This window comes from Besnoitia besnoiti (assembly GCF_002563875.1).
Source record: "Besnoitia besnoiti strain Bb-Ger1 chromosome Unknown contig00015, whole genome shotgun sequence".
NCBI lineage: Eukaryota > Apicomplexa > Conoidasida > Eucoccidiorida > Sarcocystidae > Besnoitia > Besnoitia besnoiti.
In genome coordinates this window covers 1,482,092-1,504,004 of record NW_021703917.1, presented here as the reverse complement: position 1 = coordinate 1,504,004, position 21,913 = coordinate 1,482,092, and the positions used below count along the sequence as shown (strand labels likewise).

General features: G+C 61.3%; 2 protein-coding genes and 1 non-coding gene across 3 annotated transcripts; all 3 read right to left on the bottom strand.

Annotated features, from left to right (window-relative positions):
* Positions 1 to 252: 252 nt before the first annotated feature.
* BESB_029230 (uncharacterized protein) lies at positions 253 to 13,511 on the bottom strand (the record flags this gene model as incomplete). The annotated part of the gene is made up of 6 exons (XM_029361597.1): positions 253 to 4,593; positions 4,883 to 6,098; positions 6,567 to 7,060; positions 7,410 to 8,062; positions 8,447 to 8,567; positions 8,721 to 13,511. 6 exons carry the CDS (start codon positions 13,509 to 13,511, stop codon positions 253 to 255), a joined length of 11,616 nt encoding a protein of 3,871 aa, XP_029215497.1.
* A 2,854-nt stretch (positions 13,512 to 16,365) lies between these two features.
* BESB_029490 lies at positions 16,366 to 16,437 on the bottom strand. The gene has a single exon. It is a non-coding gene; the product is annotated as a tRNA-Asp (tRNA).
* Positions 16,438 to 17,749: 1,312 nt separating this feature from the next.
* On the bottom strand, positions 17,750 to 20,291 carry BESB_029220 (DHHC zinc finger domain-containing protein; the record flags this gene model as incomplete). Its single annotated transcript, XM_029361596.1, has 5 exons — positions 17,750 to 17,859; positions 18,042 to 18,120; positions 18,397 to 18,573; positions 19,012 to 19,263; positions 19,782 to 20,291. The coding sequence occupies 5 exons, from the start codon at positions 20,289 to 20,291 to the stop codon at positions 17,750 to 17,752; spliced, it is 1,128 nt and encodes a 375-aa protein (XP_029215496.1).
* Between the last annotated feature and the right edge of the window lie 1,622 nt (positions 20,292 to 21,913).

Genomic DNA, 21,913 nt, shown 5'->3' with positions numbered 1-21,913 from the left:
AGTCCGTCGATCGCCGCGGCCCTCCCCGGCACTCCTCCGCCCCAGACCCGCTCCTCCTCCGCGCGTCTGCGGCTCCCGCTTCGGCCTGTCTCCAGCTCCTCCTCGCTGCTGCTCCTGAGACGCCTTCTCGGCTGCCTGACCACTCCGCCGCCTCGGCAGCTCTTCCTCGCTCTTGAGCGCAGCAGAGGCGGACAACGCAGGCGAGTACGCCGCGAAGCACGACGACTCGCTGACCTTCCGGCTCGGGCACGCTCACTTGTCGCGCGCACACGCGAACGCCTGGCGCTGCAGATGCGACGCAGAAGACCACGAGTTGGCGCTGGAGGACGCGCGCGAGGGCACAAAGTACGGCGACCCCGCATCTCCAGACAGGGAGCTGCACACGTCACCGGACGACGAGTAGCTCGAAGGCGCGGAGGTCGGCGTCCCGCGCGGCGCAGAAGAGCGCGCAGCGAACAAGTCCGGCGCGCCCTGCAACACTTCGCGGACATGACTGAAGTCTTCCGCGAAAGGAGGAAAGCGCATGCCCTGACCCTCATCCCTGCGGTCGCGCCCAAACGGCCCTCTGCTGCTCCCACCCCACTCAGTCTCCCCCGAGGCATCGTCTGTTCGACGCCTCGTCAGCCGCTGCCGCCGCCGACCCCTTCCTCCCCCCGACGGCGTGCTGCTCTTCCTGTCACCATACACGAGGCACGAACTCCCGTAGCGCGGATACGACGCAGTCGCCGACCAGTGCGGCAACGCAGACACGCACGCCGGGCGGCTCATCCCCCCGGAGCTGACTCGTCCGTCGAACTCGCCTCCGCCCCGCAACACACTCTGGCGTCCGCTGCGCGCCTCGGAGGCCTCCAAGTCCTCGGCGGCGCCGAGATATCCGCCCCAGCGCAGGCTCCGTGCTACACCCCTCAGGTCCTGCGAAATCCGGCGACTTCCTCCCACGGAGAAAGACGCGCGGCTCTCCGGGCGAAACCCGGGAGACGAAGTCAATTCGCGCTCGCTGACGGGCGAGCAGCACCGGCTGCCGGCGACACTCGGGACGACGCTGCCCGTCGGTCGGAGCAGCGAGTAGAACGGGGAGACCGGGAGTCGCCACAGACTGTGAAGAAGGCCGAGGGCAGAGGAACTCCCGTCGTAGCCCTGCGACTGCCCCCAGGAGTAGTCTGACGACGCATCGAGCGGAGCCGGAGTTCGGCGCAGCGCGTGGGAGGACACTGCCGGCGACAGAGGGCTGTAAGGCGTGTTGAACGCAGCCCAGGACTCGTACCCAGACAGGTCCTCCCGCCCATCGAGCCGTCTCTCGCCGTCAAACGGCGCGAGCCCTCCCAGCCCCGCAGGCGATGACCCGGCGAGACAAGGTGTGCTGACCCTCTCCTCCTCGCGCTCACAAGGCAGAGGCGCTGCAGGCGGGCTCCCGCCGACCAGCGGATCGTGGCGCACGGCGTCCTGCGCGCATGCGCCTCCGTGGGACGGAAGGGACGAATACGACCCGGGCGGCAGAACTGAGATGCAGGGGGGCGTCCCATGCATCGCATGGCGACCATTCGCCTCCTGAAGAGGGAAAGACGGCGCCTCCGAAACGAGAGAACTCGGATCTGAGCGCCGCTGCGCGTCACTCCGACTTGCGGCCGCACAGGGCGAGGCCATCCTCCAGGAAGGAGAGCCCACGGGGACGCCAGCCGCAGCGGCAAGTGCAGTCAGAGGAGACGCGCCCGCACCACCGCGTACAGCCGGAGGCGAAGGCAAAGGCGCGGCCGCCTTTTGACGCGCAAGCTGAGCGATTTCCTCATTCACTGCTCGTTCGTCTCTCTTCTGCCCAGTCACGACTTCCGACGCTGCTGCCCACGGCGGCGCTAATGCAACCTGACCATGCGGAAAAGCGCGTGGCTCATCTTTGCTTGCCGCGACGGCGTTCACGAAAGGGGTGCGAACTCGTGCCCACGCGCTGTGTTGTGCGTCCGCAGTGTGCAGGCCTTCCCGCGCCTCCCGCGAGCTGCAGACCGCCGCCTTGAGAGGACCTTGCCCCTCGAGGACGCTCTCCACTTCGCGCCTAGCCGCGAGGTCCTTTCCAACCTGCGCCTCCCCGCCGTGCACGAAAATGGCAGAATAGGAAGTCTGGGATCTGCACGTGTCAGCACCTCCCGCGTCCTCCCTCATGAGCGGCACAGAGGGGAACGAGGCGTTCCGCGGCAGAGGGGAGAGGTTGCCAAACGTGGCGGCGTCTGTGAGCGAGAAGCGCGCGCCCGGCGACTTGAGAATTCCCCGTTTGTCCGCAACAGGCGACGTCGCGGGGCCCTCGCTCAGACGCATGGAGGCGTTGGCGAACTCGCCTAGGGCAGACAAGAGGTGAGAAGGCACACTCTCACCACCGACACACGCCGCGTGCGGAACGGGCACTGGTGAGCCGCAAGCGGGAGAGGACGAAGCTGCCGCGGGGGCCTGCGGAGCGCCGCTTCCCTGCTCACGGGAGGCGTTGGCAGACGGATGCGTTGCTGGAGGTGAGACAGCCGCAACTTCCGCTGCGTTTCGCACGCCCTCGCCGTCGCCACAGGAGACGGGTGCCTGGCGCGCCGACGGCGACTGGAAAGGAAGCGAGCCAGGCGCGGCTCCCTCGGTCTCGACAGCACCTCCGCGCCCACTGACCTGCCCACAGTCGGGCAGCGGCGACGCCCCCGCGAACGACAGAGACGACACGCCTGCGAGTCGCGTCTCCCTGGAGACCGAAAGCGCTGAACACGCGAACGTCCAGGCGCGAGTTCGCCGGCGCAGGGGCTTGCCCTCCTGCTGGAAGCCAGGCGGGACGACCGCTGCGGGTCCGGTTGGTAAGCCAGCCAGCCCCGGAGTCTGAACCTGCAGGAGATTCGAAGACATCGGCTGCGCCGCCGCCGCAAAGAGAGATAGCGGATTTTCCTGATTTTCTACGCGTGTCTGCCGCCCTGCGTTCCCCAACAAATCGATATCTCCCTGGAGCTGTTGTCCCATATCCTCTGCTTTACCTAGGAGCCGACCCTGAGACAAGAGATGCGAAGACGCTACCGCGCCCGCCAGCGACGACGGATCCAAGATAGCGTGCGTCTGCTGCAGCGGCTGGTCAAGAGAGAGCTGCCGAAGAAGCGGACGAATATCTTCTTCCCGGCCTCGGCTCAACTGCAGAAGAAGAGCCTGCTGCTGAATCCACAGTGCCCGCTGTTCCTCCTCTTCTTTGCGCCTTCTTTCGAGGATTTGCCTCTGGAGAACTATCCGCCGCTCATGCAACTGAAGGAGGCGCTTGAGCAGAGCACCAGTCTCTTTGTCCTTCTGCGACCGCGAGAGATCGACGGCCAGAGCCTGTAAAGAGTCGCCGCTTGCTGCTGCTTCCACGTTACAAAAAGAGGACGAAGAAGGCTGGGCAGACGATAACGGGAACGCCGTCGACGACGAGGAAGCAGAGGATGAAGGCTGCGACTCAGCACACGTCGCCCATGAAGAAGCGTGAGTCGAGTCGTTTCTTCTTTCTTTTCCCTCTCCATACTCCGTCGGGACTGCGTGTGACGAACCCGGCACATCAGCGGAACCCAAAGAGTTGCCGAAGGCACTTGCCTGTTTCGCAGCATTATACACAGACTGGCGGGCGGGTGACCTAACAGCTCTCTGTGGCTCCGCGCGTCTCCCCTGTACACCCGGCTTTTGTCGGCTTCGCTCGATCTCTCCTGGAAGCGCCTGGCCTTCACCCGATTTCGCCTTCTGCCCCTCGAGGTCACAAGAGCACATTGACAAAATCGACGCACCTGCCGCTCCAGCCTCCGAAAGTGAGGAGGCAGAGAGCGCTTTACCCTGCGGCGCATGCACCCTGGAGGTTCCGCGATCCCCGCCTCCTCCTGCCTCGTCCGCCCCCGCCAGGCCTGGAGGTGGCAGAAGGCCTGGAGGCGGGAACGGCCGGTGGCAGTCGCTTGCGTTTGCAAGCTGCGCGCCTCGGTCGCTCACCTGCGTGTCGCTTCCCTGTCGCCCGTCTCTCGCTGAATGGGCCACACCAGTCTCCTTGCTACCTGCATGCCCTGAGCCCGCAAAAGACCTTTTGCCACCCGCACTTGGCGCCATCGCGTCGACATGGACAGTCGTGTTTGATGAGACCCCGGGAACGCTCCGCGGTTGGTCAGCAGTCAAGAAGGCTGCCGCCGCTGAGCCTGTTGCCTTCTTGTCTCTTCTTTCGCAGTCCTTCTCGCCCAGAACTCCAAGCAGGAACGATGCCTGCGCCCGGACGACTGCCTTCCACACGGGGAAGCCGCTTGACACTTCTTTCTCCGTGTACGGGACGATACCCATGGCGTCCTCGCGGATCTTCTGGGACTGCTTCTCCTGGCGCTTCTGCTGGTTCGCTCTCTCTGTATCCAAAAGCGTGAGAACGTTCTTCAGGTGAATGCTTTGCCACCGGCGATACTGGCGGTCCGCCTGCGCGTCTGCCGACTCTGTCGCTGGCTGCTGTCGATCCTCGCCCGCCGACGCCGCAGACGTCGAAGGCTCGTCTCCCGAGAAGCACGCGGCTGCACTCGCAATAAACGGATGCCTTAGCGCTTCCTCCGCAGAGAGACGCTGCAGGGGATCTACCTGAAGTAGCCCCTGAACGTGAGAAAAACCCCCCCCCCCCCCCCCCGACACACACACACACACACACAACCTACTTTCAGTAGGCCTACTCACATCTGTGCACACCTCAAGAGGCGTCAAACGCGCCACTTCAGAACATGGATCAACGCTCTTCTTCGGAGCCTCTGCCCCTGAAACAGAGCTTCAGCTCTACTTCACGCCCTGTTTCATACGCACAAACTCTCGTTCACCGACAGGTTTTCTTGCCTAGACGTGACTACCGTCGACGCGTTATCCGCCCCTCCTGCGTCTCCTTCCTTACCCCCAAGAAGTCGATAAACAGACGGCGGAGGCGTTCTTGGCGTTCAACAGACGAGTCACGCCTGGACGAGCTTTCTGCCGCACACCCCTCGCGCGGAAGAGCTTCTCTTTCTCCTACTGCATCAGCTTGACGTTCTCTGCTTTCTTTATGTCTTTGCTGCTTGTCTGCGTTCGCGCTGCCTTGCCTCGACTGCGCCTCTCTCCTCGCTACGTCTCCTACTGCCTCCTCTCCTTCCTCTGTCGTCGCGTCGTGCAGCTGCGTCTGCTGTCGCGTGCAAGCGAGCTCAGGAAGACGACACGGCGAAGGGGAAAGGAAGCACGAGGATCTGTCACTGCGCATCGTGAGAGGCCTGGACATGCGCCCCGCGGGCGGACCTCCCTGGGGCTCCCCGCCCTCCCTCTCCTGCGTCTGCCGAGGATGCGAGGAGAGCCTAGAACAAGGTTCGCGCGAGGCTCGGAGCGCAAATTGAACTGCCGACTCGCCCGTGACAGCAGCAAACACCGACGAGGGACGCGCGACTCCCTTCACCTCGTTGGCTTTCGACGCATCTGAAACGGAAGCGCAGAGGTGGGAAGGCGACACGTCGCCTGAGGCCTGCTTTCTTTGAGATCCAGACGGCGACAGAGGCGCGAAACAAGAAGAGCACAGCGAGGACGAGGAGTCCCCCGTGGAGCACGTCAGGCAGCACCCCGAGTGCGGGCTTCGGCGCCTTAGTGGCTCGCCCTCGCTGCCAGTCTTCGCTTTGGCATGTCGGCCTTCGCCGGAAGCCTTACCGACTTCGTCTCCTTCGTTCGCTTGGTCTTGGTCTCGGCTCCACCCTGGCTGTCGCGGCTCGGTTCCCACGTCCCCCGATTCCGGTGCTGCGGCTGCGCGAGCGGAACCTCTTTCCATCTGCTCACTGGTGGTCTCTCTCTCTTCTCGACCCCCGTGTGCCTGAGACGCTTGAGCCAACGTAGCAGAGGCAGACAAAGGCTGACGTGGGGCCTGAGGTGACGAAGAGCGCGCGTCCCGGCTCCGCGACGACGGCTTTGATTTCGCACTCCGGCGCCTGGGCGGCAGCGAAGACGGCGCTTCACCTGCCTTAGTCTGCGATGACGTCCGCGCGTGCCCGCGATGCGCCTCGCGACTCACTCGCTGAGGAACTATAAGAGGCCGGAGGCACAGCAAGTCTGCGAGGCACCTGATGTCTGCGTGTTTCCTCGGAACGGGCTCCACGCTGCGCGCAAAAAAAGAAAGCACGCGAGAGACCTAGAGGGAGGCGATGCCAACACAGCAGACGCGCCACACGTCTGCGAGAAGCAGAAGCTGAGGTGGCTCAGAGACTGGGCGGGGCCCTGCTGCCAGACGGACCGACAGTGTTGGCTTCCACGTCGCCAGTTTGCACTCATTGCTGGCCTCTAGAGAAACGTAAGTCGCCAACAAATGCTAGGCTTGCCGGTGTGCCTACGCCTGCTTCCCTCACGTTCCTACACACATGAAACCTCGTCGATCCATCAATCGGCAGGGCCCAAATACGAGGAGAGAAGCTCGGCGTGAGAAGACCGTGAGGCTCGGACCCAAGAATTCGACCGCGGACTGAACGAGCAGGCAGGAATACCCTCGACCGCAAAGCCCCGCGAGCCTTATGCAGGAGAATGCGGGGGCCGACAGCGGATTGAATGCACGCATCTGTGAGCACACTTACGAGCCCGTGGACGCTTCATACTCTGAAACAGTCTTGATTCTCCAGAGCGGACGCTGCGCAGCCAGTCTCCTGCCGGCGCTTTCCCCCTGGGCTCTGTCTGCCTTGCTCCCTCCTCGCGTCACTCCTGACGCCGACGCGGATGTGACGTGTCCGGTCGCGAAAGAGTTGGCGGCGTCCCCGCTGGGGGCGACAGCTGCGCCACAGTCGCTGGGTTCGGTGGAAACAAAGGCATCGTCCCCTTCCTCTCTGGCGACCGCGCGCGCGCGCGCACCACCGACCTGCCCTTCGGCCTCTTCTTTCACAAAGTACGAACGCACTCGCGCGCCTGCGTCGAGCATCCAGCCGGGAGGGAGCCCGAACAACTCCACCAACCGCCGTATCTGGTCGTAGTCACTCGCGCCCGGGAGGAGCGTCTGACCGAGAAACAGCTCCGCGAGAATGCATCCGACGGCCCACAGATCGATTTTCTCCCAGTACGGCACCCCCAGGAATGCCTGCAGGACAAGACGGCAGAGAAGAGACAGACGCACGCGACGACACTGTGAACACCGGAGCGAAAGACGAAGCCCAGAGTGCACCTTTGGGCACATGGCCTGACGCAGGACAAACCGAGCAGTGCCGAAGCCAGCGAGAGACACTCTCTCTCTCGCTCTCACAGATGCCACCAGCGACCACCACTGGCAACCTTCTTGATCTCTGCCTGCGAGAGCTGTAGCCTCTCCAGGCCACGCCCTGCTGTGTACGTACAACTGGTTGGTAGCGACACCTGCAGCTCTACGCCACATGGGGCGCGCTACCGCTGCTACGGTTTCCTTTGCTGGTTCGCTGTTTGTTTCTTCGTACCTCAGGCGCGCCATAGAACCTCGACTGGGGGTAGATCGAGACCGCCGGGGACTGGCAATTGTCCGCCATGCGCGCCAGCGACACAATATCGGAGACGGCCGGCTTAGGCAGTGTCTTGGGCAGAATGCACGACGAAGAGAAATCGACGACTTTGATGAACAAACGGAGTTCTTGGGCACCCGCAGAACTCCCCTGGTCGTTCTTCTCCCCGCTCGCAGCCGGACGACCGTGCCGCTTCTTCGCGCCCTCCTCGTTCGAGACCCCAGTCTCCTGCCCCGTGGCAGAAGAAAGCGCGCACCTTGAGGCTCTCCTCTGCTGCTGGTTGTGACGATCCCGCGTCCCATCGGCCGGCGAGACTGAGAGCGACGGGAGGATGTCCTTTCGCGGTCCCGCTGTTGCTCCCTTAGCGCCGGCGGCCTCTCCCGAAGCGGAGGGATCTTTGCGCGGAACTGTGGCGCTCGCCCCGCACCCGGCCTCGTTTCCTTGCAGAACTGCCTGTCCCCCTTCGCTACTGACCGACGTGGCAGGCGCTGAAGACTTCCCAGCAGGGCGCTCGCCACGACCGTCGCTGTCCTCATTGACCAGGCTCCTGCCCTCACCTAAGAGACGGATCTCCGCTGCGGGTGGCAGCACAGGCGCGCCGGCTCTCGCTCCTGCAACTGCACCACACACAAGATCTACCACAACGCGGTCACCCCTGTGCCGCCTCTCCCCTCAACGGTCGTCTGCCTCTCCTTGACACACTGCCGCGTTCAAAAACTGTGCCACGGCGCGACGGTGACCCAGAGCTCTCGACCGCGTGCCCGCCGCCACACGCTCCCACGGCGCAGAACGAAGCCGTTCTGTCGTGCACCCCCCACCCCCCCCCCCTCCCCCCCCGCTGAATCCTGCGAAGGACATTTCCGCCGCAGCGGCTGTATCAGCGCAGGATTCATTCTGGAGACGGTTAGCTCCCGCGCACTCAGTATGAAAAAGCGAGCCTCGCACCGTTGTGACCATGCTGTGAAACGAATCGAACGGATGACACTTGTGCTTACCTCGGACAGCTGAAGTTTCTTCCTTGCCGTCAGAACGCGGGAGCGACGTAGACGCCAGCGCCGAGTGGGGCGCTGAACCAGAGACTGCGGCGCCTGCAACAGAGTCGAACAAGCGGTCGATCTGCTGTCCACACCCACGGGCAGAAGACGATGCAACGCAGCGGGAAGACGCGACGCTAGCGTGTCTGATCCCGTTGTGTCGTGAACAAACAGACGGAAGGCTGGAGCACGAGGAGCTACGCACAGCCCTGCGCTGCAGCCGCCTCGTCCCCACCTCTTGCGCGGACAAGGCGAAAGGAACCATATCGTCTCCCACTCGGGCCGTAGATGACGAGTCACCCTCGCTGTGTATCCGCCCGATTCCGCACTTCTGTTCCTTCCCCGCTTCGCTCCCTCTCTCGTCTGAGTTTCCACCGCTGAGCAACAAAGCATCTCTCGGTTTCCGCCGAAGCATCTGCGTGCCCCCTCCTCCTGCAGGGCAGATTCTCTGCACGCCCGCCAATAGCAGAGGGCAGACACCTCCCGACTCGGCGCGGTGGCATTTGGAGGAGATCGCTGCGTGTAACGTCCTCCAGCAACCTGCTGACAAAGTGCGACGCCGTCCAGCCTCCATGTCCCCGCGACATCCCGCGTCATCCCGAGTGCAAAACGCAGAATACCGAACCGGCGAGAGAGGCGCGCTGCTGCCGCTCCTGCGCCAACTCCCGTCACCACAGAGGCCTTCCTCTGACCTTCCTGCTGGCATCGGGGACGCAGTTCCTGCCGGCGTCCTTGCCACGCCCGCGTTGGGGCATGGCCCGACTCCAAGTTCTGAACACTCTCCGGTAGACCCCCTCTCCTGCGTTCTTTTCTGTTGCGCTGCTTCCACGCACTCTTCCTCCTGAGCACTCTGTTGATGACCACGCACTGAATTCTGTGCCCTGCTCGCTGCGACGTGCTTCTCGAGTATCGCCTCTCCTTCAGCGCTGACGGCGGACGCCTCCTCTGCGGCAATTTTTAGTCCTTCGAGAGCGCCAGCTGGTGCGACCGTGGCTTCTTCCCGTGAGGGGGCAGAATCAGCGCTGAGGGCACAGTCTGAACTGCGCTGCGGGCTAGCTACCCCGCCGGCGGCCTTTGCATATGACTGAGAAGGCGCCTTCTTAGTCGGCAGCGCTTGCTGCACCGCTCGCTGCGGCCGCGAGCCCGACCGGCGCACCTTCTCCGTCACCGTGGCAGAATAAATGAGGACATTCTCAGGCTTCAAGTCGCAGTGCGCGATCCGGGCCTGCTGAAGCTGAGAAACAGCCTGGATAAGTTGAACCGCAATCTGCTGCACGATGACGAGCGGCAGGCCACGGAACCGGCCCTTTTTCAGCAACTGATACAAGTCTGTGTGGAGAAGCTCAAAAACCAGACAGACATGCCGCCGGTAGGTGAACTGATGAAGCAGATGCCCAACGCGTCTTCGAATGAGTCGGCACTCCTCGCGACCCCGACTTGACGCCTGCTCTCCCCCCGGCTTTCTCTGTCCCTCCGGTGACGTATCTACCGACGAGACCGGTCTCTCCGCCTTCGAAGACCTATCCTCCTCCTGTATGCGTCGCTCGCCCTCTTCCCGACCCACTCCTCCAGCCTCCCTGACTCCCCCACGGTATCCTCCGGCATCCTTTCTGGGCTCGCCACGTGACGTGCCCTCGCTGCCTCTCGCCTGAATACCGTTCGTAACGTGCGTCTCCGTTAGATTACGGAAAAGCAGACGGAGGAGGAAGACCTCTTGGAGCGCATTCCGCATGTAAGCTTCTTCGTTCTTCACAATCTTCACAGCCACCACCGAGACAGGCTTCCCGGTAAGACCGTCGTACTGCAAACACTCATAAACGTGACCGAAGGTGCCCCTGCCTAGCAGCTCATGCACCTGATAGTAGCACGTGTCTAAAAACGAAACATCCTCCACACATTCACTCACGACGCCGTCTTCTCCCACTGAGGTCTGTTGACCGTCCCCTCGACAGCGTTCTCTGGAGGAGTCGTTGGAGCCGCCGGTAGACAGAGACACCCACCCGCGGCACCGGCGACATCTCAACCGGCGCTCAGAAGAAGAAATACACGACGACAGAAGCAGACCCTCGCCACCAGACTTCCCTTTCGACTCGCTCCCTGCAGCCTGTGCGCCTCGTCGGCTGGCGCTGCACGTGCGCCGATCTGCAGCCGCAAGCAGGCAGCGGCCTGACTCCTGGCCGCGCGTCTTCACCCCGCCGGCATTTCCCGTGGCGAGGCCTCTATCCCCTTTGTCCCTCGGCGCTCCCACTGCACCAGCTAGGGCCTCGCCCTCAGACCGTGTCCTCTCCTCCTCGCCGCGATCCTCCTTGTCGTTGCCACGCGCACACAGACAATGATGGAGTGGGGGCGGCTGGAGGAACAAGTGGTCGGGCAAGATATACTCGAACTGTTTCGCCATGTAGTCGTGGTCGCGGTTGTCAAAGCCTCCATTGTAGACGCCAACAGAATCAGTCGTCAAAATCCGGCCTGGCTGGAGGACGAAGCCGCCGCACGGGGCATGCGGGAACTCAATGTGTCCGCTCTCCTTGACGCCTTCCGCCCGGCGCCCCACCGAAGCAGGTCTGCTGCGCAGGGGCGGCTCAGCAGGACCCTCAGAAGACGGCGACGTCGTCGCTTGGGCGGTTCGCTGGCCGGAAAGTTCCGAAGCGGACGCACAGGGCGGGGACTTCCCAACTCGGAGCCAACTCGCGTGTCCGTCGCCTTCGCCCTCGTTCCTGCCGGCCCCCGCCGCGACCGGCTGCGGCCAGAGGCTCGCCGCCCGCAACTGCGAGGCTTCGTTCATCCGCAGCGGAGCTCCGCAGCAGCCAGGCGAGACGGCGGACGTCTCGCGAGACGCTGGCGGCGAACCGGAAAAAGGCTGGGATGCGAACAAGGAAGGCGAAAGAAGTTGAGTGGGAAGGACGACCCGTTCAGGGGCCCTCTCGCTTTTCCCCGCTGCCGCCTCCTCGCTCTTCTCCCCCACTTTGGCTTGTTTCTCCAGCTGTTCCTGCAGGCGAATCTGCAGCTGACGCAGCTGCTCTCTCTGGTGGAGGAGGAGCGTCTCTGCACAACGCACCAGCACGGCGTTGTTCTTCTGCGGGACACCTTGAGCCGGGAATGGAGCGCCGCTGTACGCGGGGCTACAGCCTCGAAAGGCTCCAGACATCATGTCCCACCATTCCACTGGCAGAGCGGAGAGGGAGGCGGACGAGTGAGGAAGCATCCCTGCCAGGCTGAGAGAGTTTCTGAAGAGTTCAGAAGGGCACGACTGCAGAGACGTAGACAGGTTGAGCGACGGGGATGTAGGTGCGCGCGACGGAGCGACGAGCGACCCTGCGAGAGAGACGGCAGAAGTAGCTCGAGGTGCCGGAAGAGGCCCGACATGGGGCGAAGGGTACGCCGGAGACCGCAAGTCCGTTCCCTCGAAACCCGGCGGGCGGCTGCGCGGTTGTTGCAGGTGAGCTCTCGGCGAGTTGTGAAGCGAAGAGTCCCGCAAATAAAAGCCGAGATACGGGACGGGCGATGGCGCCGCGGGGAGATAGCCAGGCCCCCGCACCAGAAGGGAGTCCTGCAGTTGCTGCACACTGCAGGCTTCGCCCCCTGCAGTCGAGACCGAGGCGACGCCTACCGGAGAAACGAACCCGTCTGCAGCCCGGCCGACGCCAGCCGCGCCCCGTTCCGCGCTCTGGGTAAGAGGAGCGGCAGCGGATAAAACGTCGTCGAGCGAACCAGTGCGACTTCGGATTGAACCGAACAGAGAGGCGAGCGGCGCCAATACACGCTGCACCTGATTGTGGTGCATCCCATACACCGGAGTCTTGGGCGACTGGACGCGATGGTCTGCGTGGTACGGCGACGACGGGGGGGTCGGCGCCGTAACGGTGTACGAGGAAGGCGCGTACGTGGACGCCGCCGCCAGCAGGTCTCCAATTTCGGCTCGCTGACCCCGAAAAATGCCACTGCCGGGGGGCTCGAGTATCCGACGGCTGCCCTCCTCCGCATACCCAAACGCGCAGCGACCTTCTTCCTCTGACGTACCTTGTCCACGAACCACGCTGCTCTGGAGTGCAGCAGCTGCCGCACCTGCCTCTGCATCGCAACTCTCAACACTTTGGTCCTCCTCCAACTTGCAGCCCGGCCCCTGGTTTTCGAGCCCGCCTCGAGTTCGCCCCTCTGGCAACAGCACCGGCAAGGAGCTCCAGGCACTCTGAAACTGAGCGAGAGCTCTTGACTCTCGGGAAGGCGAGCCAGTAGGCAGACGCTGCCGACTCAACTCAAAGGCCACTTCACCCTGTCCGTAGAATGAGCCGCCGCCGTGGAGAGAAAGTGGAGCCACCGCTGCAGGGGCCTCCGCGTGAATTGGTGCCCCGGCGGGCTGCGGCGAAGCGACGACCGCGGGGACAGGCGCCACAGTCGTCGCGTCGGCAGAGTCTCCTTCCCCCGCAAGTCTCCACTTCGCGCCCGCGACTCCAGCACTCCCGAGCACGCGCGAAAACGACTGGCTTCCTTCCGGCGTCCTTCTCTGGAGAACGCTGCAACGGTCCGCCGGATTCTCTCGCGCCGGGCTTGCGCGCGCACGAGGCTTCTCGGGGGACAGAGCAGCGTTGACGCCTTGGAACGAAGTCGCGGAAAACACGTGGGACGGTCTCCAGGCCCCTGGCAAGACCGCGGACCCGCCGCGGTCGTGGTCCTCCTCCACCTGCGCTGCCCGCGCAACCCCAGCCATATCGAAGCTCACACTTTTCTTCTTGAAGTGCGCGTACTGCCCAGGCGATTGACTCTGACCCCCTCCTCCGGCATGCTCTTGCTCGTGTGAGACGACGGGAGCCGAAAGGACTGCAAACTGGCGGGTGTCTCCATCCTCCTCCCGGGCGACCGGCCTGCCGTCTCCGCCGCCTACGACGTCGACCGGAAGACTGCACGACCGAGACACACACCTCGCTGAAGCGAAAGGCAGCGCTGCGCCTGTCTCTCTGTCTGCGGACACAGGCTCCGCGTCAGGCGGCGCCGCGGCCGCGCCGTGAGCCGCCCCCGTGGGAGCCGACATGGCTGGCACGCGCTGGGTGCAGCCACACGCTCTGCACAATTCAAGTACGCTGCGCGCATCAGAGGGTCCCCTGTCGCCTGCACGAGAGGCCGACAAAGGCTTGGCACAAACGAAGCCCACCGCGCGGCAGAAAAAGGCTCGCCCCGACGAAACGCCTGGCGTGTGGAGGACTCGAGGAAAAATAGAAGACGACTTGACTGGCAAGCGGGAAAAAAACAGCCGGATCACGGTCTCAGCAACCGCTTGACTCTGGTGCGTCGTGAAACCGGACTCTGAGCCAAAAACACGTCTGTGGAAGAGGACACCCTGCAGAGCCACCTCTCCGCACAACGGGCAACGTCAGATCGGTTTGAAAACCAGATGAGCCTTAGACCATCCGATGGGCTCGTGCCATGATCTCCTGACTCCTCTACGACCGTGAGCCGTCCCGGCGACAGAAATCCACACCCAGGAATTCGCGTGAGGGTCACAGCGGTATCTGCTGAGGGCCTTGACACAAGAGGATGGCAGGAGACTGGGAAACATCTCGCCCAGAATTGCCAGAGCAAGAAAAAGAACAAGACCGACTTCCCCTCGAAAGGGGAGCGGAGAGGCGTACAGCGACGGGGGGGGGGGGTGGTAGAGGGCTCAAGACTAAGTGCTCACGTGTAGGGACAAAGCCGAGCCCAGACGCCCAAGCGACATAAGCTGCCTGGCACTCGCAAAAACTGGTGTGCACAGGGACAAGGAGTGCTGTCCGCCCTACCGTTCTGAACTAAACCGACTACCTTCGACCGGAACTTCGACAAAAACTATAAAAGCCGATTTCCACAATGATACGAACGTCATCGCTGGCACCTTTTCTCCTCCCGAAAAATACACCTGCAAGCAACCTCTTCTTTCGGCCCCGAACGCAATGCGAGCCCTGTTCGGCTCTCCACGCAAAAATACCGGAAGCAACGGAGGGGGAAACGGCAAAACGTGACTTCGGAGAGCCTACACGACATGAAACTACGCCTTGGAGATCCTCGATGTGGCAGGGAACAAGGACCCGTCGAGGCATTACGGCGAAGCGCGTGGAGGACGGAGTCTTCTTCGCTGCCGTCCTTCACAGCTTTCCCCAGTGCCTCTGTGGCAAGAACACCACCGATCCATTTAATGGCTTCCCTGCAAGCGTTTCGTCCGCTGGCTGCCTCTGTCGAGCACCCGGAGGCAATAACACGGCGGCAAAATCCGCTTTGAGAAGGAGAAAAAATGCGAACGTACACCGACAGGCGAGGCATCACAGAACGAGACAGGAATGTGGAGACGTGAGGAGGATGGCTCGGTAGGGAGCGGGGGGACGGTGGCGGGACAGCCTCGACCGGTCCGCTCCATTTTTGTAGGGGAAAGGTGAGGGGGCGACCATCGTCACAATATTCTCGAAAGAGATACAAGCGACAAATCTGAAGGGCAGCAGAGGGACCGTACCCCCAACGAGGCACTGGATGGGACCGACTGGAAAATAAGGGAAAAAATTCGCCAGCGAACGCAGGCGAAAAGGATTTACCACGGAAACAACACAACTCGATATAAAATAGAGCAGACAGAGAACGGTGAAATAGGGGAGAACCCATGCGAATGGAAAACAGGAGGCGCGAGGGGGCAGCGCGAGAGCCCGAAGAGCGGAAACAGAACTGCGACAAATCGACTGACGAAATGCGTTTGCTCTGCGGACAGTGAAAAATGGACCAAACTTGGCTTCTATGTGCCTTTCTTACACTGAGGGACGCCGGGCATGCGCGTGGAAAAAAGAAGGAAAACTATAAACAGTCAATCAATCACGCAGGGAGGCCACCCAGCCAGCAACTGCTGCGGTGAAGGACACGGGGGCAGAAGTCTGATCGCCTACGAGAAGACGTGACAAAAAATACACAAACGGACAGAATCGAATCCGGAACCACCATGGTCACTCCTCCACACGAAAACAGATGGACATACTTAGACGAAGCGCACAGCAATGCACATGTGCGTGTGTCCCCATCTCAACACTAGAGAAGAACGTCCGACCGAACCACCGGAAAGACCCGATGTTGACAGCGGCCTCTTCTAACGCGAAGTCGGGTTGGTATGCGGATGCGGGAGGAGATGGGGGAGTGCAGGAGACGGCTACCGCCCTTCGGTTTCTGCAGATCCTGTCTACTCTCGACGCAGCGGGCGACGATTGGAGACCCGTTTTCCTCTTCCCTGCTAACAGTGGGAGACACAAACACAGGTTGCTTCAACTTCACAGGGTCTGTCGACGACAGATGAGACGCAGTCGTTTCTGCGCCGGCCCTCACCCCGTGCACCACCTTCCCTCACATCGGGCGCACCGGCTTGGTAGCCAACCAGACCACATCGGCGCATCTCGTCTGTTCAGAAGGCGGTACGCGAGAGACGAAAATGAGGACGCGTTTTGCTTCGAAAAGACCTTTCTACGGTGTCACTAATACACATCAGCCAGGTGGTTTCTGGCTATCCACGACTAGCCGGATCCGCTGCACACTACCTGCACACACACGGCTAACAGTCGGCGACAAGGGGCTAGTTATCTGTTTCGCCGTTGACGAAGCAGCATACACGATGTAACTAAAACAGATTCTGAAACGTCAACTCTGACCGGTAGTGTGTGCAGAACTGCGACGCCAAGTCCACGCTGCCAGCCCCCGCCCGCTGGGCAGTCACTCGCTGACCAACTTCGGGGCAAAAGCTGTTGAACAAACGGGGACGAAGACGCACACAGAGCAGTCTATCTAGAAAACAGTGCTTACCCTGGTGCGGCAGGTTTTTCTGCAGTGAGGACACGTGTTGATATAATAGGTGAGCAGGGCGGAAAGAGGACGAAACAAAAACACTCCGAGACCGGGAATTGAACCCGGGTCTTCCGCGTGACAGGCGGAAATACTAGCCACTATACTATCTCGGACGACAGTAGAGATCTGCGCCGCGCGAGCTATCCAGCTAAAGTCGAGGGGCGCGTGCACGCCGCCTCACGGTTCTGAAAACCACGAATTGTATTGGCCTGTGCTTACCATAAGGTTGAATACACGGTATGTGCTTGATGGCAGATTGGGCCTGCTGGTAAATGCTAGGTGGCGCAGCACCCCTCGCCACAGGGCAACGCGCAGTAGCCTCTTCTTGTGCTTCTGCACGGAAGTCTGTCTCGCCGCCTGCTCTGGCAGCTTCAGAGGGGGATCTTGACTCTCTAAAAGACTCCTTTCCGAACAAAATCTCGACAAACCCCCCACCGGGTCCCTGAGACCAAAGCAGGAATCGCTGCGCGGTTGCCAGTTCACCAAATTCATCGACTTCTGAGTGCGGGTCTCTCTCCAACCAGTTGCCTGCTAGCCTAATGCACGAAGCCCGTCCACTGGTTCACCTGGGTTTGCAGCCTAACGTCTTCACACCTGCGCCTGATACTCGTGAAATTTTTTTACTTGCAGATTCCATGCTTCTGTTTCAGGGCTGTAGGTTGACGCGTATATGCGTTGACAGCCACATGCATGCGGGACACACGGGTTACATGTTCGTTCGACTGCATTTGCTCGACACTATACAAGCACGGCAACAATCGACAGGGCTGATGCACACGCGTCGGGAGCACAGACCTCGGAGCCAGACGTGATTTCTGTGATCTTCAGAAAAGTGGAAAAAATCATGCGAGTCAACATGAAGAAGCGGCACCCGAATGATGTCCGCGCGGCTCTTCCATGGCTTGTATTCATCTCCAAAGCGTACGCCCTCAGTGCGCGCACGATCGTACATAGACGATCATTAAAATATCAGAAAAAAAAGTGTATACAGCACGCTCTGTTCTTCACCACGTGCTGCGAACCCTCCACCCGGTGATGCCGTTAACCCTCTTCGAGTTCCGACCAAGAAAAGACTACTGAGCAGTCTTGCCTGCGCGGTTCTCCAGCTGTCCCCCTTCCTCACGTCGTATATGGACACCCCGTGAAGTAAAAATGAGCAGCTCCACCACCGGGACCGAAAGTCTTAACGAATTCCCCATGTTCGCGCGAAGTAGCCAACATCAAAGATAACTCCCGTCTACAATAACTTATTCCCTCCTGTTCTCCCAACCTCTTGGTCCTGCTCCGCCAGAAACATCGTACATCATCATTCAAAGGAGACCGCGCAAATGACGAAATGCTCCCCTGAATCTCCTGGTTCCACCGCCTCTTCTTGAGATTTGTGTAAGCTTCTTTTCAGCCGTTTTCTCGCAATGTGGATCACAATTACAGTTCTTTAGCTGCTGCCGGAAACCGCGCTCCCTCGTCTTGAAAGCCGTGGCGCAGGTGGGCGCTGCGCTGAGGGACGAAGTGCACGCCGTTGCCAGGGCGGTTATCTGGAGAGGAGAATCGTGTACACGCAACACATACGCAGCACAGTCAGAATACCGGTATCCAGGCTCGTTCGTTCCTGAAAGCACACGCCCAGGGCTGGTAGCGACAACGTTCCGGGCGTGTGCACGTTTTGGCAGTCAACCCGAAACTGGAGACCCTACACTGGGGTGGCGTCTGTCCTTACCGATGGGGATGAACCACAGCAGCGGATTGTAGCCAAAAGTGTCATTGAAGTTCAGCCAAATGCCGCGGTTCCACATAGACTGCAGAGGAAAGGGACACAGACCACGCAGCGCTCTGAGATGACGCTCGTGCGTCAACTACTCCGGCTGCATACTCGCAAGTCATGGTGCGCGCAGCCTGAGCATCTACGTTCTTTCATTTTTCCCTCGTGAGACAGCGCCACGAAGCCTCTCCTCGCGGCGTCCTCTCTCAGGCTGCGTGCTGGTGTGTGCACGCTATGCCTGCGGGGGGGAGGAGGGAGGAAGGAGGGGCGCAGGGTGTCTCTGTTGTGTGTACCTGCTTCCCCTGCGACTTACGCTTTCGTCTCCGCGGACGCCAGGGCGGTAACGGAATTGTTTTTCGCAGAACTCAATCGTCGTCATGCCTTTGCTCATTAGATAGAGATGGAAGCCGAGGAAGCCGTTGACAACCAGCGCCAGAAAAACGTCCAAAGTCTCCCCAAAAAGAAGAAGAAAAAGGACGCTGAAACTGCCCTGCAGGCGCATTGCGGGAAACACGAGAGGCAATCGCAATGTATATGACGCACATGGTCGTGCGCGACCCTTCAGAGCCGCAGCGCCCACCCTCGCTCCTTCGTTATCCTGTGGCGCCCAGACAGGAAGCCGCCACGCAAGAAGAGCACGCAAATCGAAGTCCGCATGTTTGTCTGCAAATGGAGTCACGGTGTCTTCGCCCGCCGCATGTGCAGTCGAGAACCCGAAGCGCACTCCACCTGCGCCGTCAGCCCTCTCGTGACACACACGACCTCTCTCCTTTCTCTACGTGAGATGCTGAGACGTGAAAGCGAGCCGAAAGACATACACGGGACACCTGTTTTTCGCACGCGAAAAACCCGATAAGGCCACGTGGAGCGAGCACCTCGCTGCCGTCTCGGGAGCCGCCGCGCGCGCGTTTGCCGGTCGCGCACTCACCGTGGGCGAGTTGACGGCTGCAACGACCGACTCGAACATGGTGGCTGCCACGTAGATGGAGAGAACTGCCGAGTAAATTACTGCCAGCATGAAGAACTTGTGGTTCCCCCAGCCGACGCAGTTGTCAATCCACGGGCAGTGGTGATCCATCTTCAATACACACGATCTGCACACGCGGCAGTGATGCGTCCGGTCAGGCTTGTAGTGCAGACACCATTTGCACCTGCGGCGCTCGCCGTCGCGCTTCACCTCCTGAGCCACAGAACCGCAGAACTGGAAACGCGCCGCAGTGAACGAAAGAGGTCAAGAGAAAACGCGAAGAATGGAAGGCCGTGACGCGCGAGAAACATGATCCTAAGTATGCAGTGAGCTAACTAGATACAAGGAACTGAAACACCCCACGGCGCTTCCGCGAAACACAGAGCCCGGCGACAGGGGGAAGCTTGCCAAGGATACGAAGGAAACAGCCGCACGATAACAGAGACGCGAGCCGAGACCGACATGAGCAGCCGCTGCTTGCCGGTTCACGACATCAGCAACCCCCAAAACACTCTTCTTTTACAACGCGCATACGACGAAGCGAAGATACAGACTGAGCGACAGCACACACACCATCTCCGCACATCGTTTCGCTGCGAGGCTGAGGTTCACCTCCACAGATATACTCGAAAAATCCTCCTACCCACGCAGAGTCCCTCTGTGTGCGGCGAGAGCCTTTTCTTTCACCACGTGTGAGCGCACGGCTCGCCTGCCGGAAACGGCTGACCTACCGCTGGTTGCTGCAGCAGCATGTGTTCTTCTTCCTCTGGCGACATGGTGGGCACTCCGCCAGGGGACACGAGGACGGCGAAGGCGAAGGAAACCAGCTGGAGCACGAGTAGAACGAGGAGCGTCGCCAGCTCGCCGACTCCGCGTGAGAACGCAGAGGCGTCTTTGGCGAGGTCTGCGGCCTGCAGGCTGGACGAGAGCCCCAGAAGGGGCAGGATGTGGAGCCCGACGTAGATCGAGACCACGCATGCGACGAGAGCCAGCACAAACACGACAGGCAAGGTGCGCAGGAACTTGCCCTTGGGCGAGTTGCTGGGTGCCGCGTAGCGTACGGCGGTGGAGGGTCTGTAGCGGAGAGTCTCGTCGTTTCCGAACGCCGTTGAGGCAGACGCGTTGTCTTCCTCCTCGCCCACGGGAGACTCGTGCGGCGACACGCGCCGCGAAGGATCCACCGCGGCCGCTGCTGGCGAGCTGCCGCCGGAGTCCTCCTGCCCTGGCTGAAAGTTCAACATGGAGCCAACGGCGATTCAAAGGACAGACCGAGAGGAGACGCGGCAGCCGCCCGCGGCGTCGCAGGAGTGCGAGACGACGAGGAACAACGGCAGGAGAGACAGGAAAGAAGAGTCAGTGCGCCCCAGCAGCTTCTCGGATCCAAGGGTCACCGGCACACCGCCTTCGTGCAGACAGCCGCGGACGACGCGAACTCAGCCGCAGTACGGGGACGAAGGCGATAGACCGAAAGGACGAGCGCAGCAGGGAGAAGGAGAGAGGACAGGTGGACAGAAGCACGGCAGGACAAGAAAGGAGAGAAAAAAAAAGACGACCACACCACGAGCAGAGCGAAACGCAGAGGTGAAGAGGTGGCTCACGAGGGACAGGCATGCGACTCCGGGCACAGAGAGAAGTGCAGACCGAGGCCCTAAGACGGGTGACGCAAAAAGGAGCCAGCACGACTGCTCAGCCAGGGCTTTCCACCGGAACAGAGAGAAAACCGAGGAGGCGCGTGGAGGCTGTTACATAGGGGACGGGTTCCGTGCCTCCTACTCCGACTCGCGTGCGCAGGCGGAGTTGATAAAGGCGGCGACGGATAGCAGATGCAGCGCGCGCGGCCAGAAAAGTGCTCAAAACGCCCGCAGAGCTCCGGGGCAGGCCAGCTGTCCAGAGGAAAGCAAATACGGCGATTGAAAGGTCAACCGGACAGACCGTGTATCGCAGGAGGAAACACGCTATAAAACACGAAACTGCAACGGCGCAGCAAAAACAGAGGTGGGGGAGAAAAACGCGTTCGTGCTAGGCAGAAGGATCTGAGCGCGAAAAATGTGGCGAAACCAAAGAGAACGACGATGAACAATTCACAGCATGTAAGGCATGCGCAGCATCCGCAGCGCTGGATGCAGTGAGCCCTCGGGAGAAGAATTGCTCCCGCAGTTTCGCCCCGCAAATGAAAGAAAGAGGGGAAAACAAGATGGAAAATACGAAATACCAGCGGCATACGGGCCCTAACTTGCGGTTTATTTGAAAGTGGACAGAGTGGAAGCGAGCGTGAGGAAAGAGGGACGCTAGCGACGCCCAAGAAGCCAGACGGCTTGCCTAGCCACCTGGCACCCCCGCCTCGCATGTGCACCAGCGTGTTCACGCCTCCCCTGCTACAGGATTCGGCTTTTTCCATGCCGTCCACCTGTCCTGCTGGGCTCCGACGTGTGTCTGGAATCTCGAGTGCTTTTCCGCAGCCTCACAGAGGTGTGTGTGCGTGAAGAGCGCGTGTGCAAGTTTTCTTCACTGAGTGCGAGAGCGGTGAGGCAGATCGTGAGCGGCCGCAAGCCTCAACGCTTGTCGCGCGCCCGCCGGCCGGAACTCACGGCTCGCAGAGCGGAAAGGCATGCAAAGTGTCTCGGGCGCCTATAAGCTCCAGCGAGGCCCTGAAAGGGCAAAGAACACCTTCGCCCCTCCTTCCCCCCCGCTCCACACGGAGACGGTGCGCGCGCGCCGGTTGACCTGACGCGTGGTCGCGGAAGAACGAGAGACACACGTGCAGGCAGACCTGAGACACTGTAAGGGAACTCTGGGTTCCGGCGCCTCGCAGATACGCACGCCCCTCGCGTGTACCATCGTGGCTCTAGCTGGCGCGTGAGTA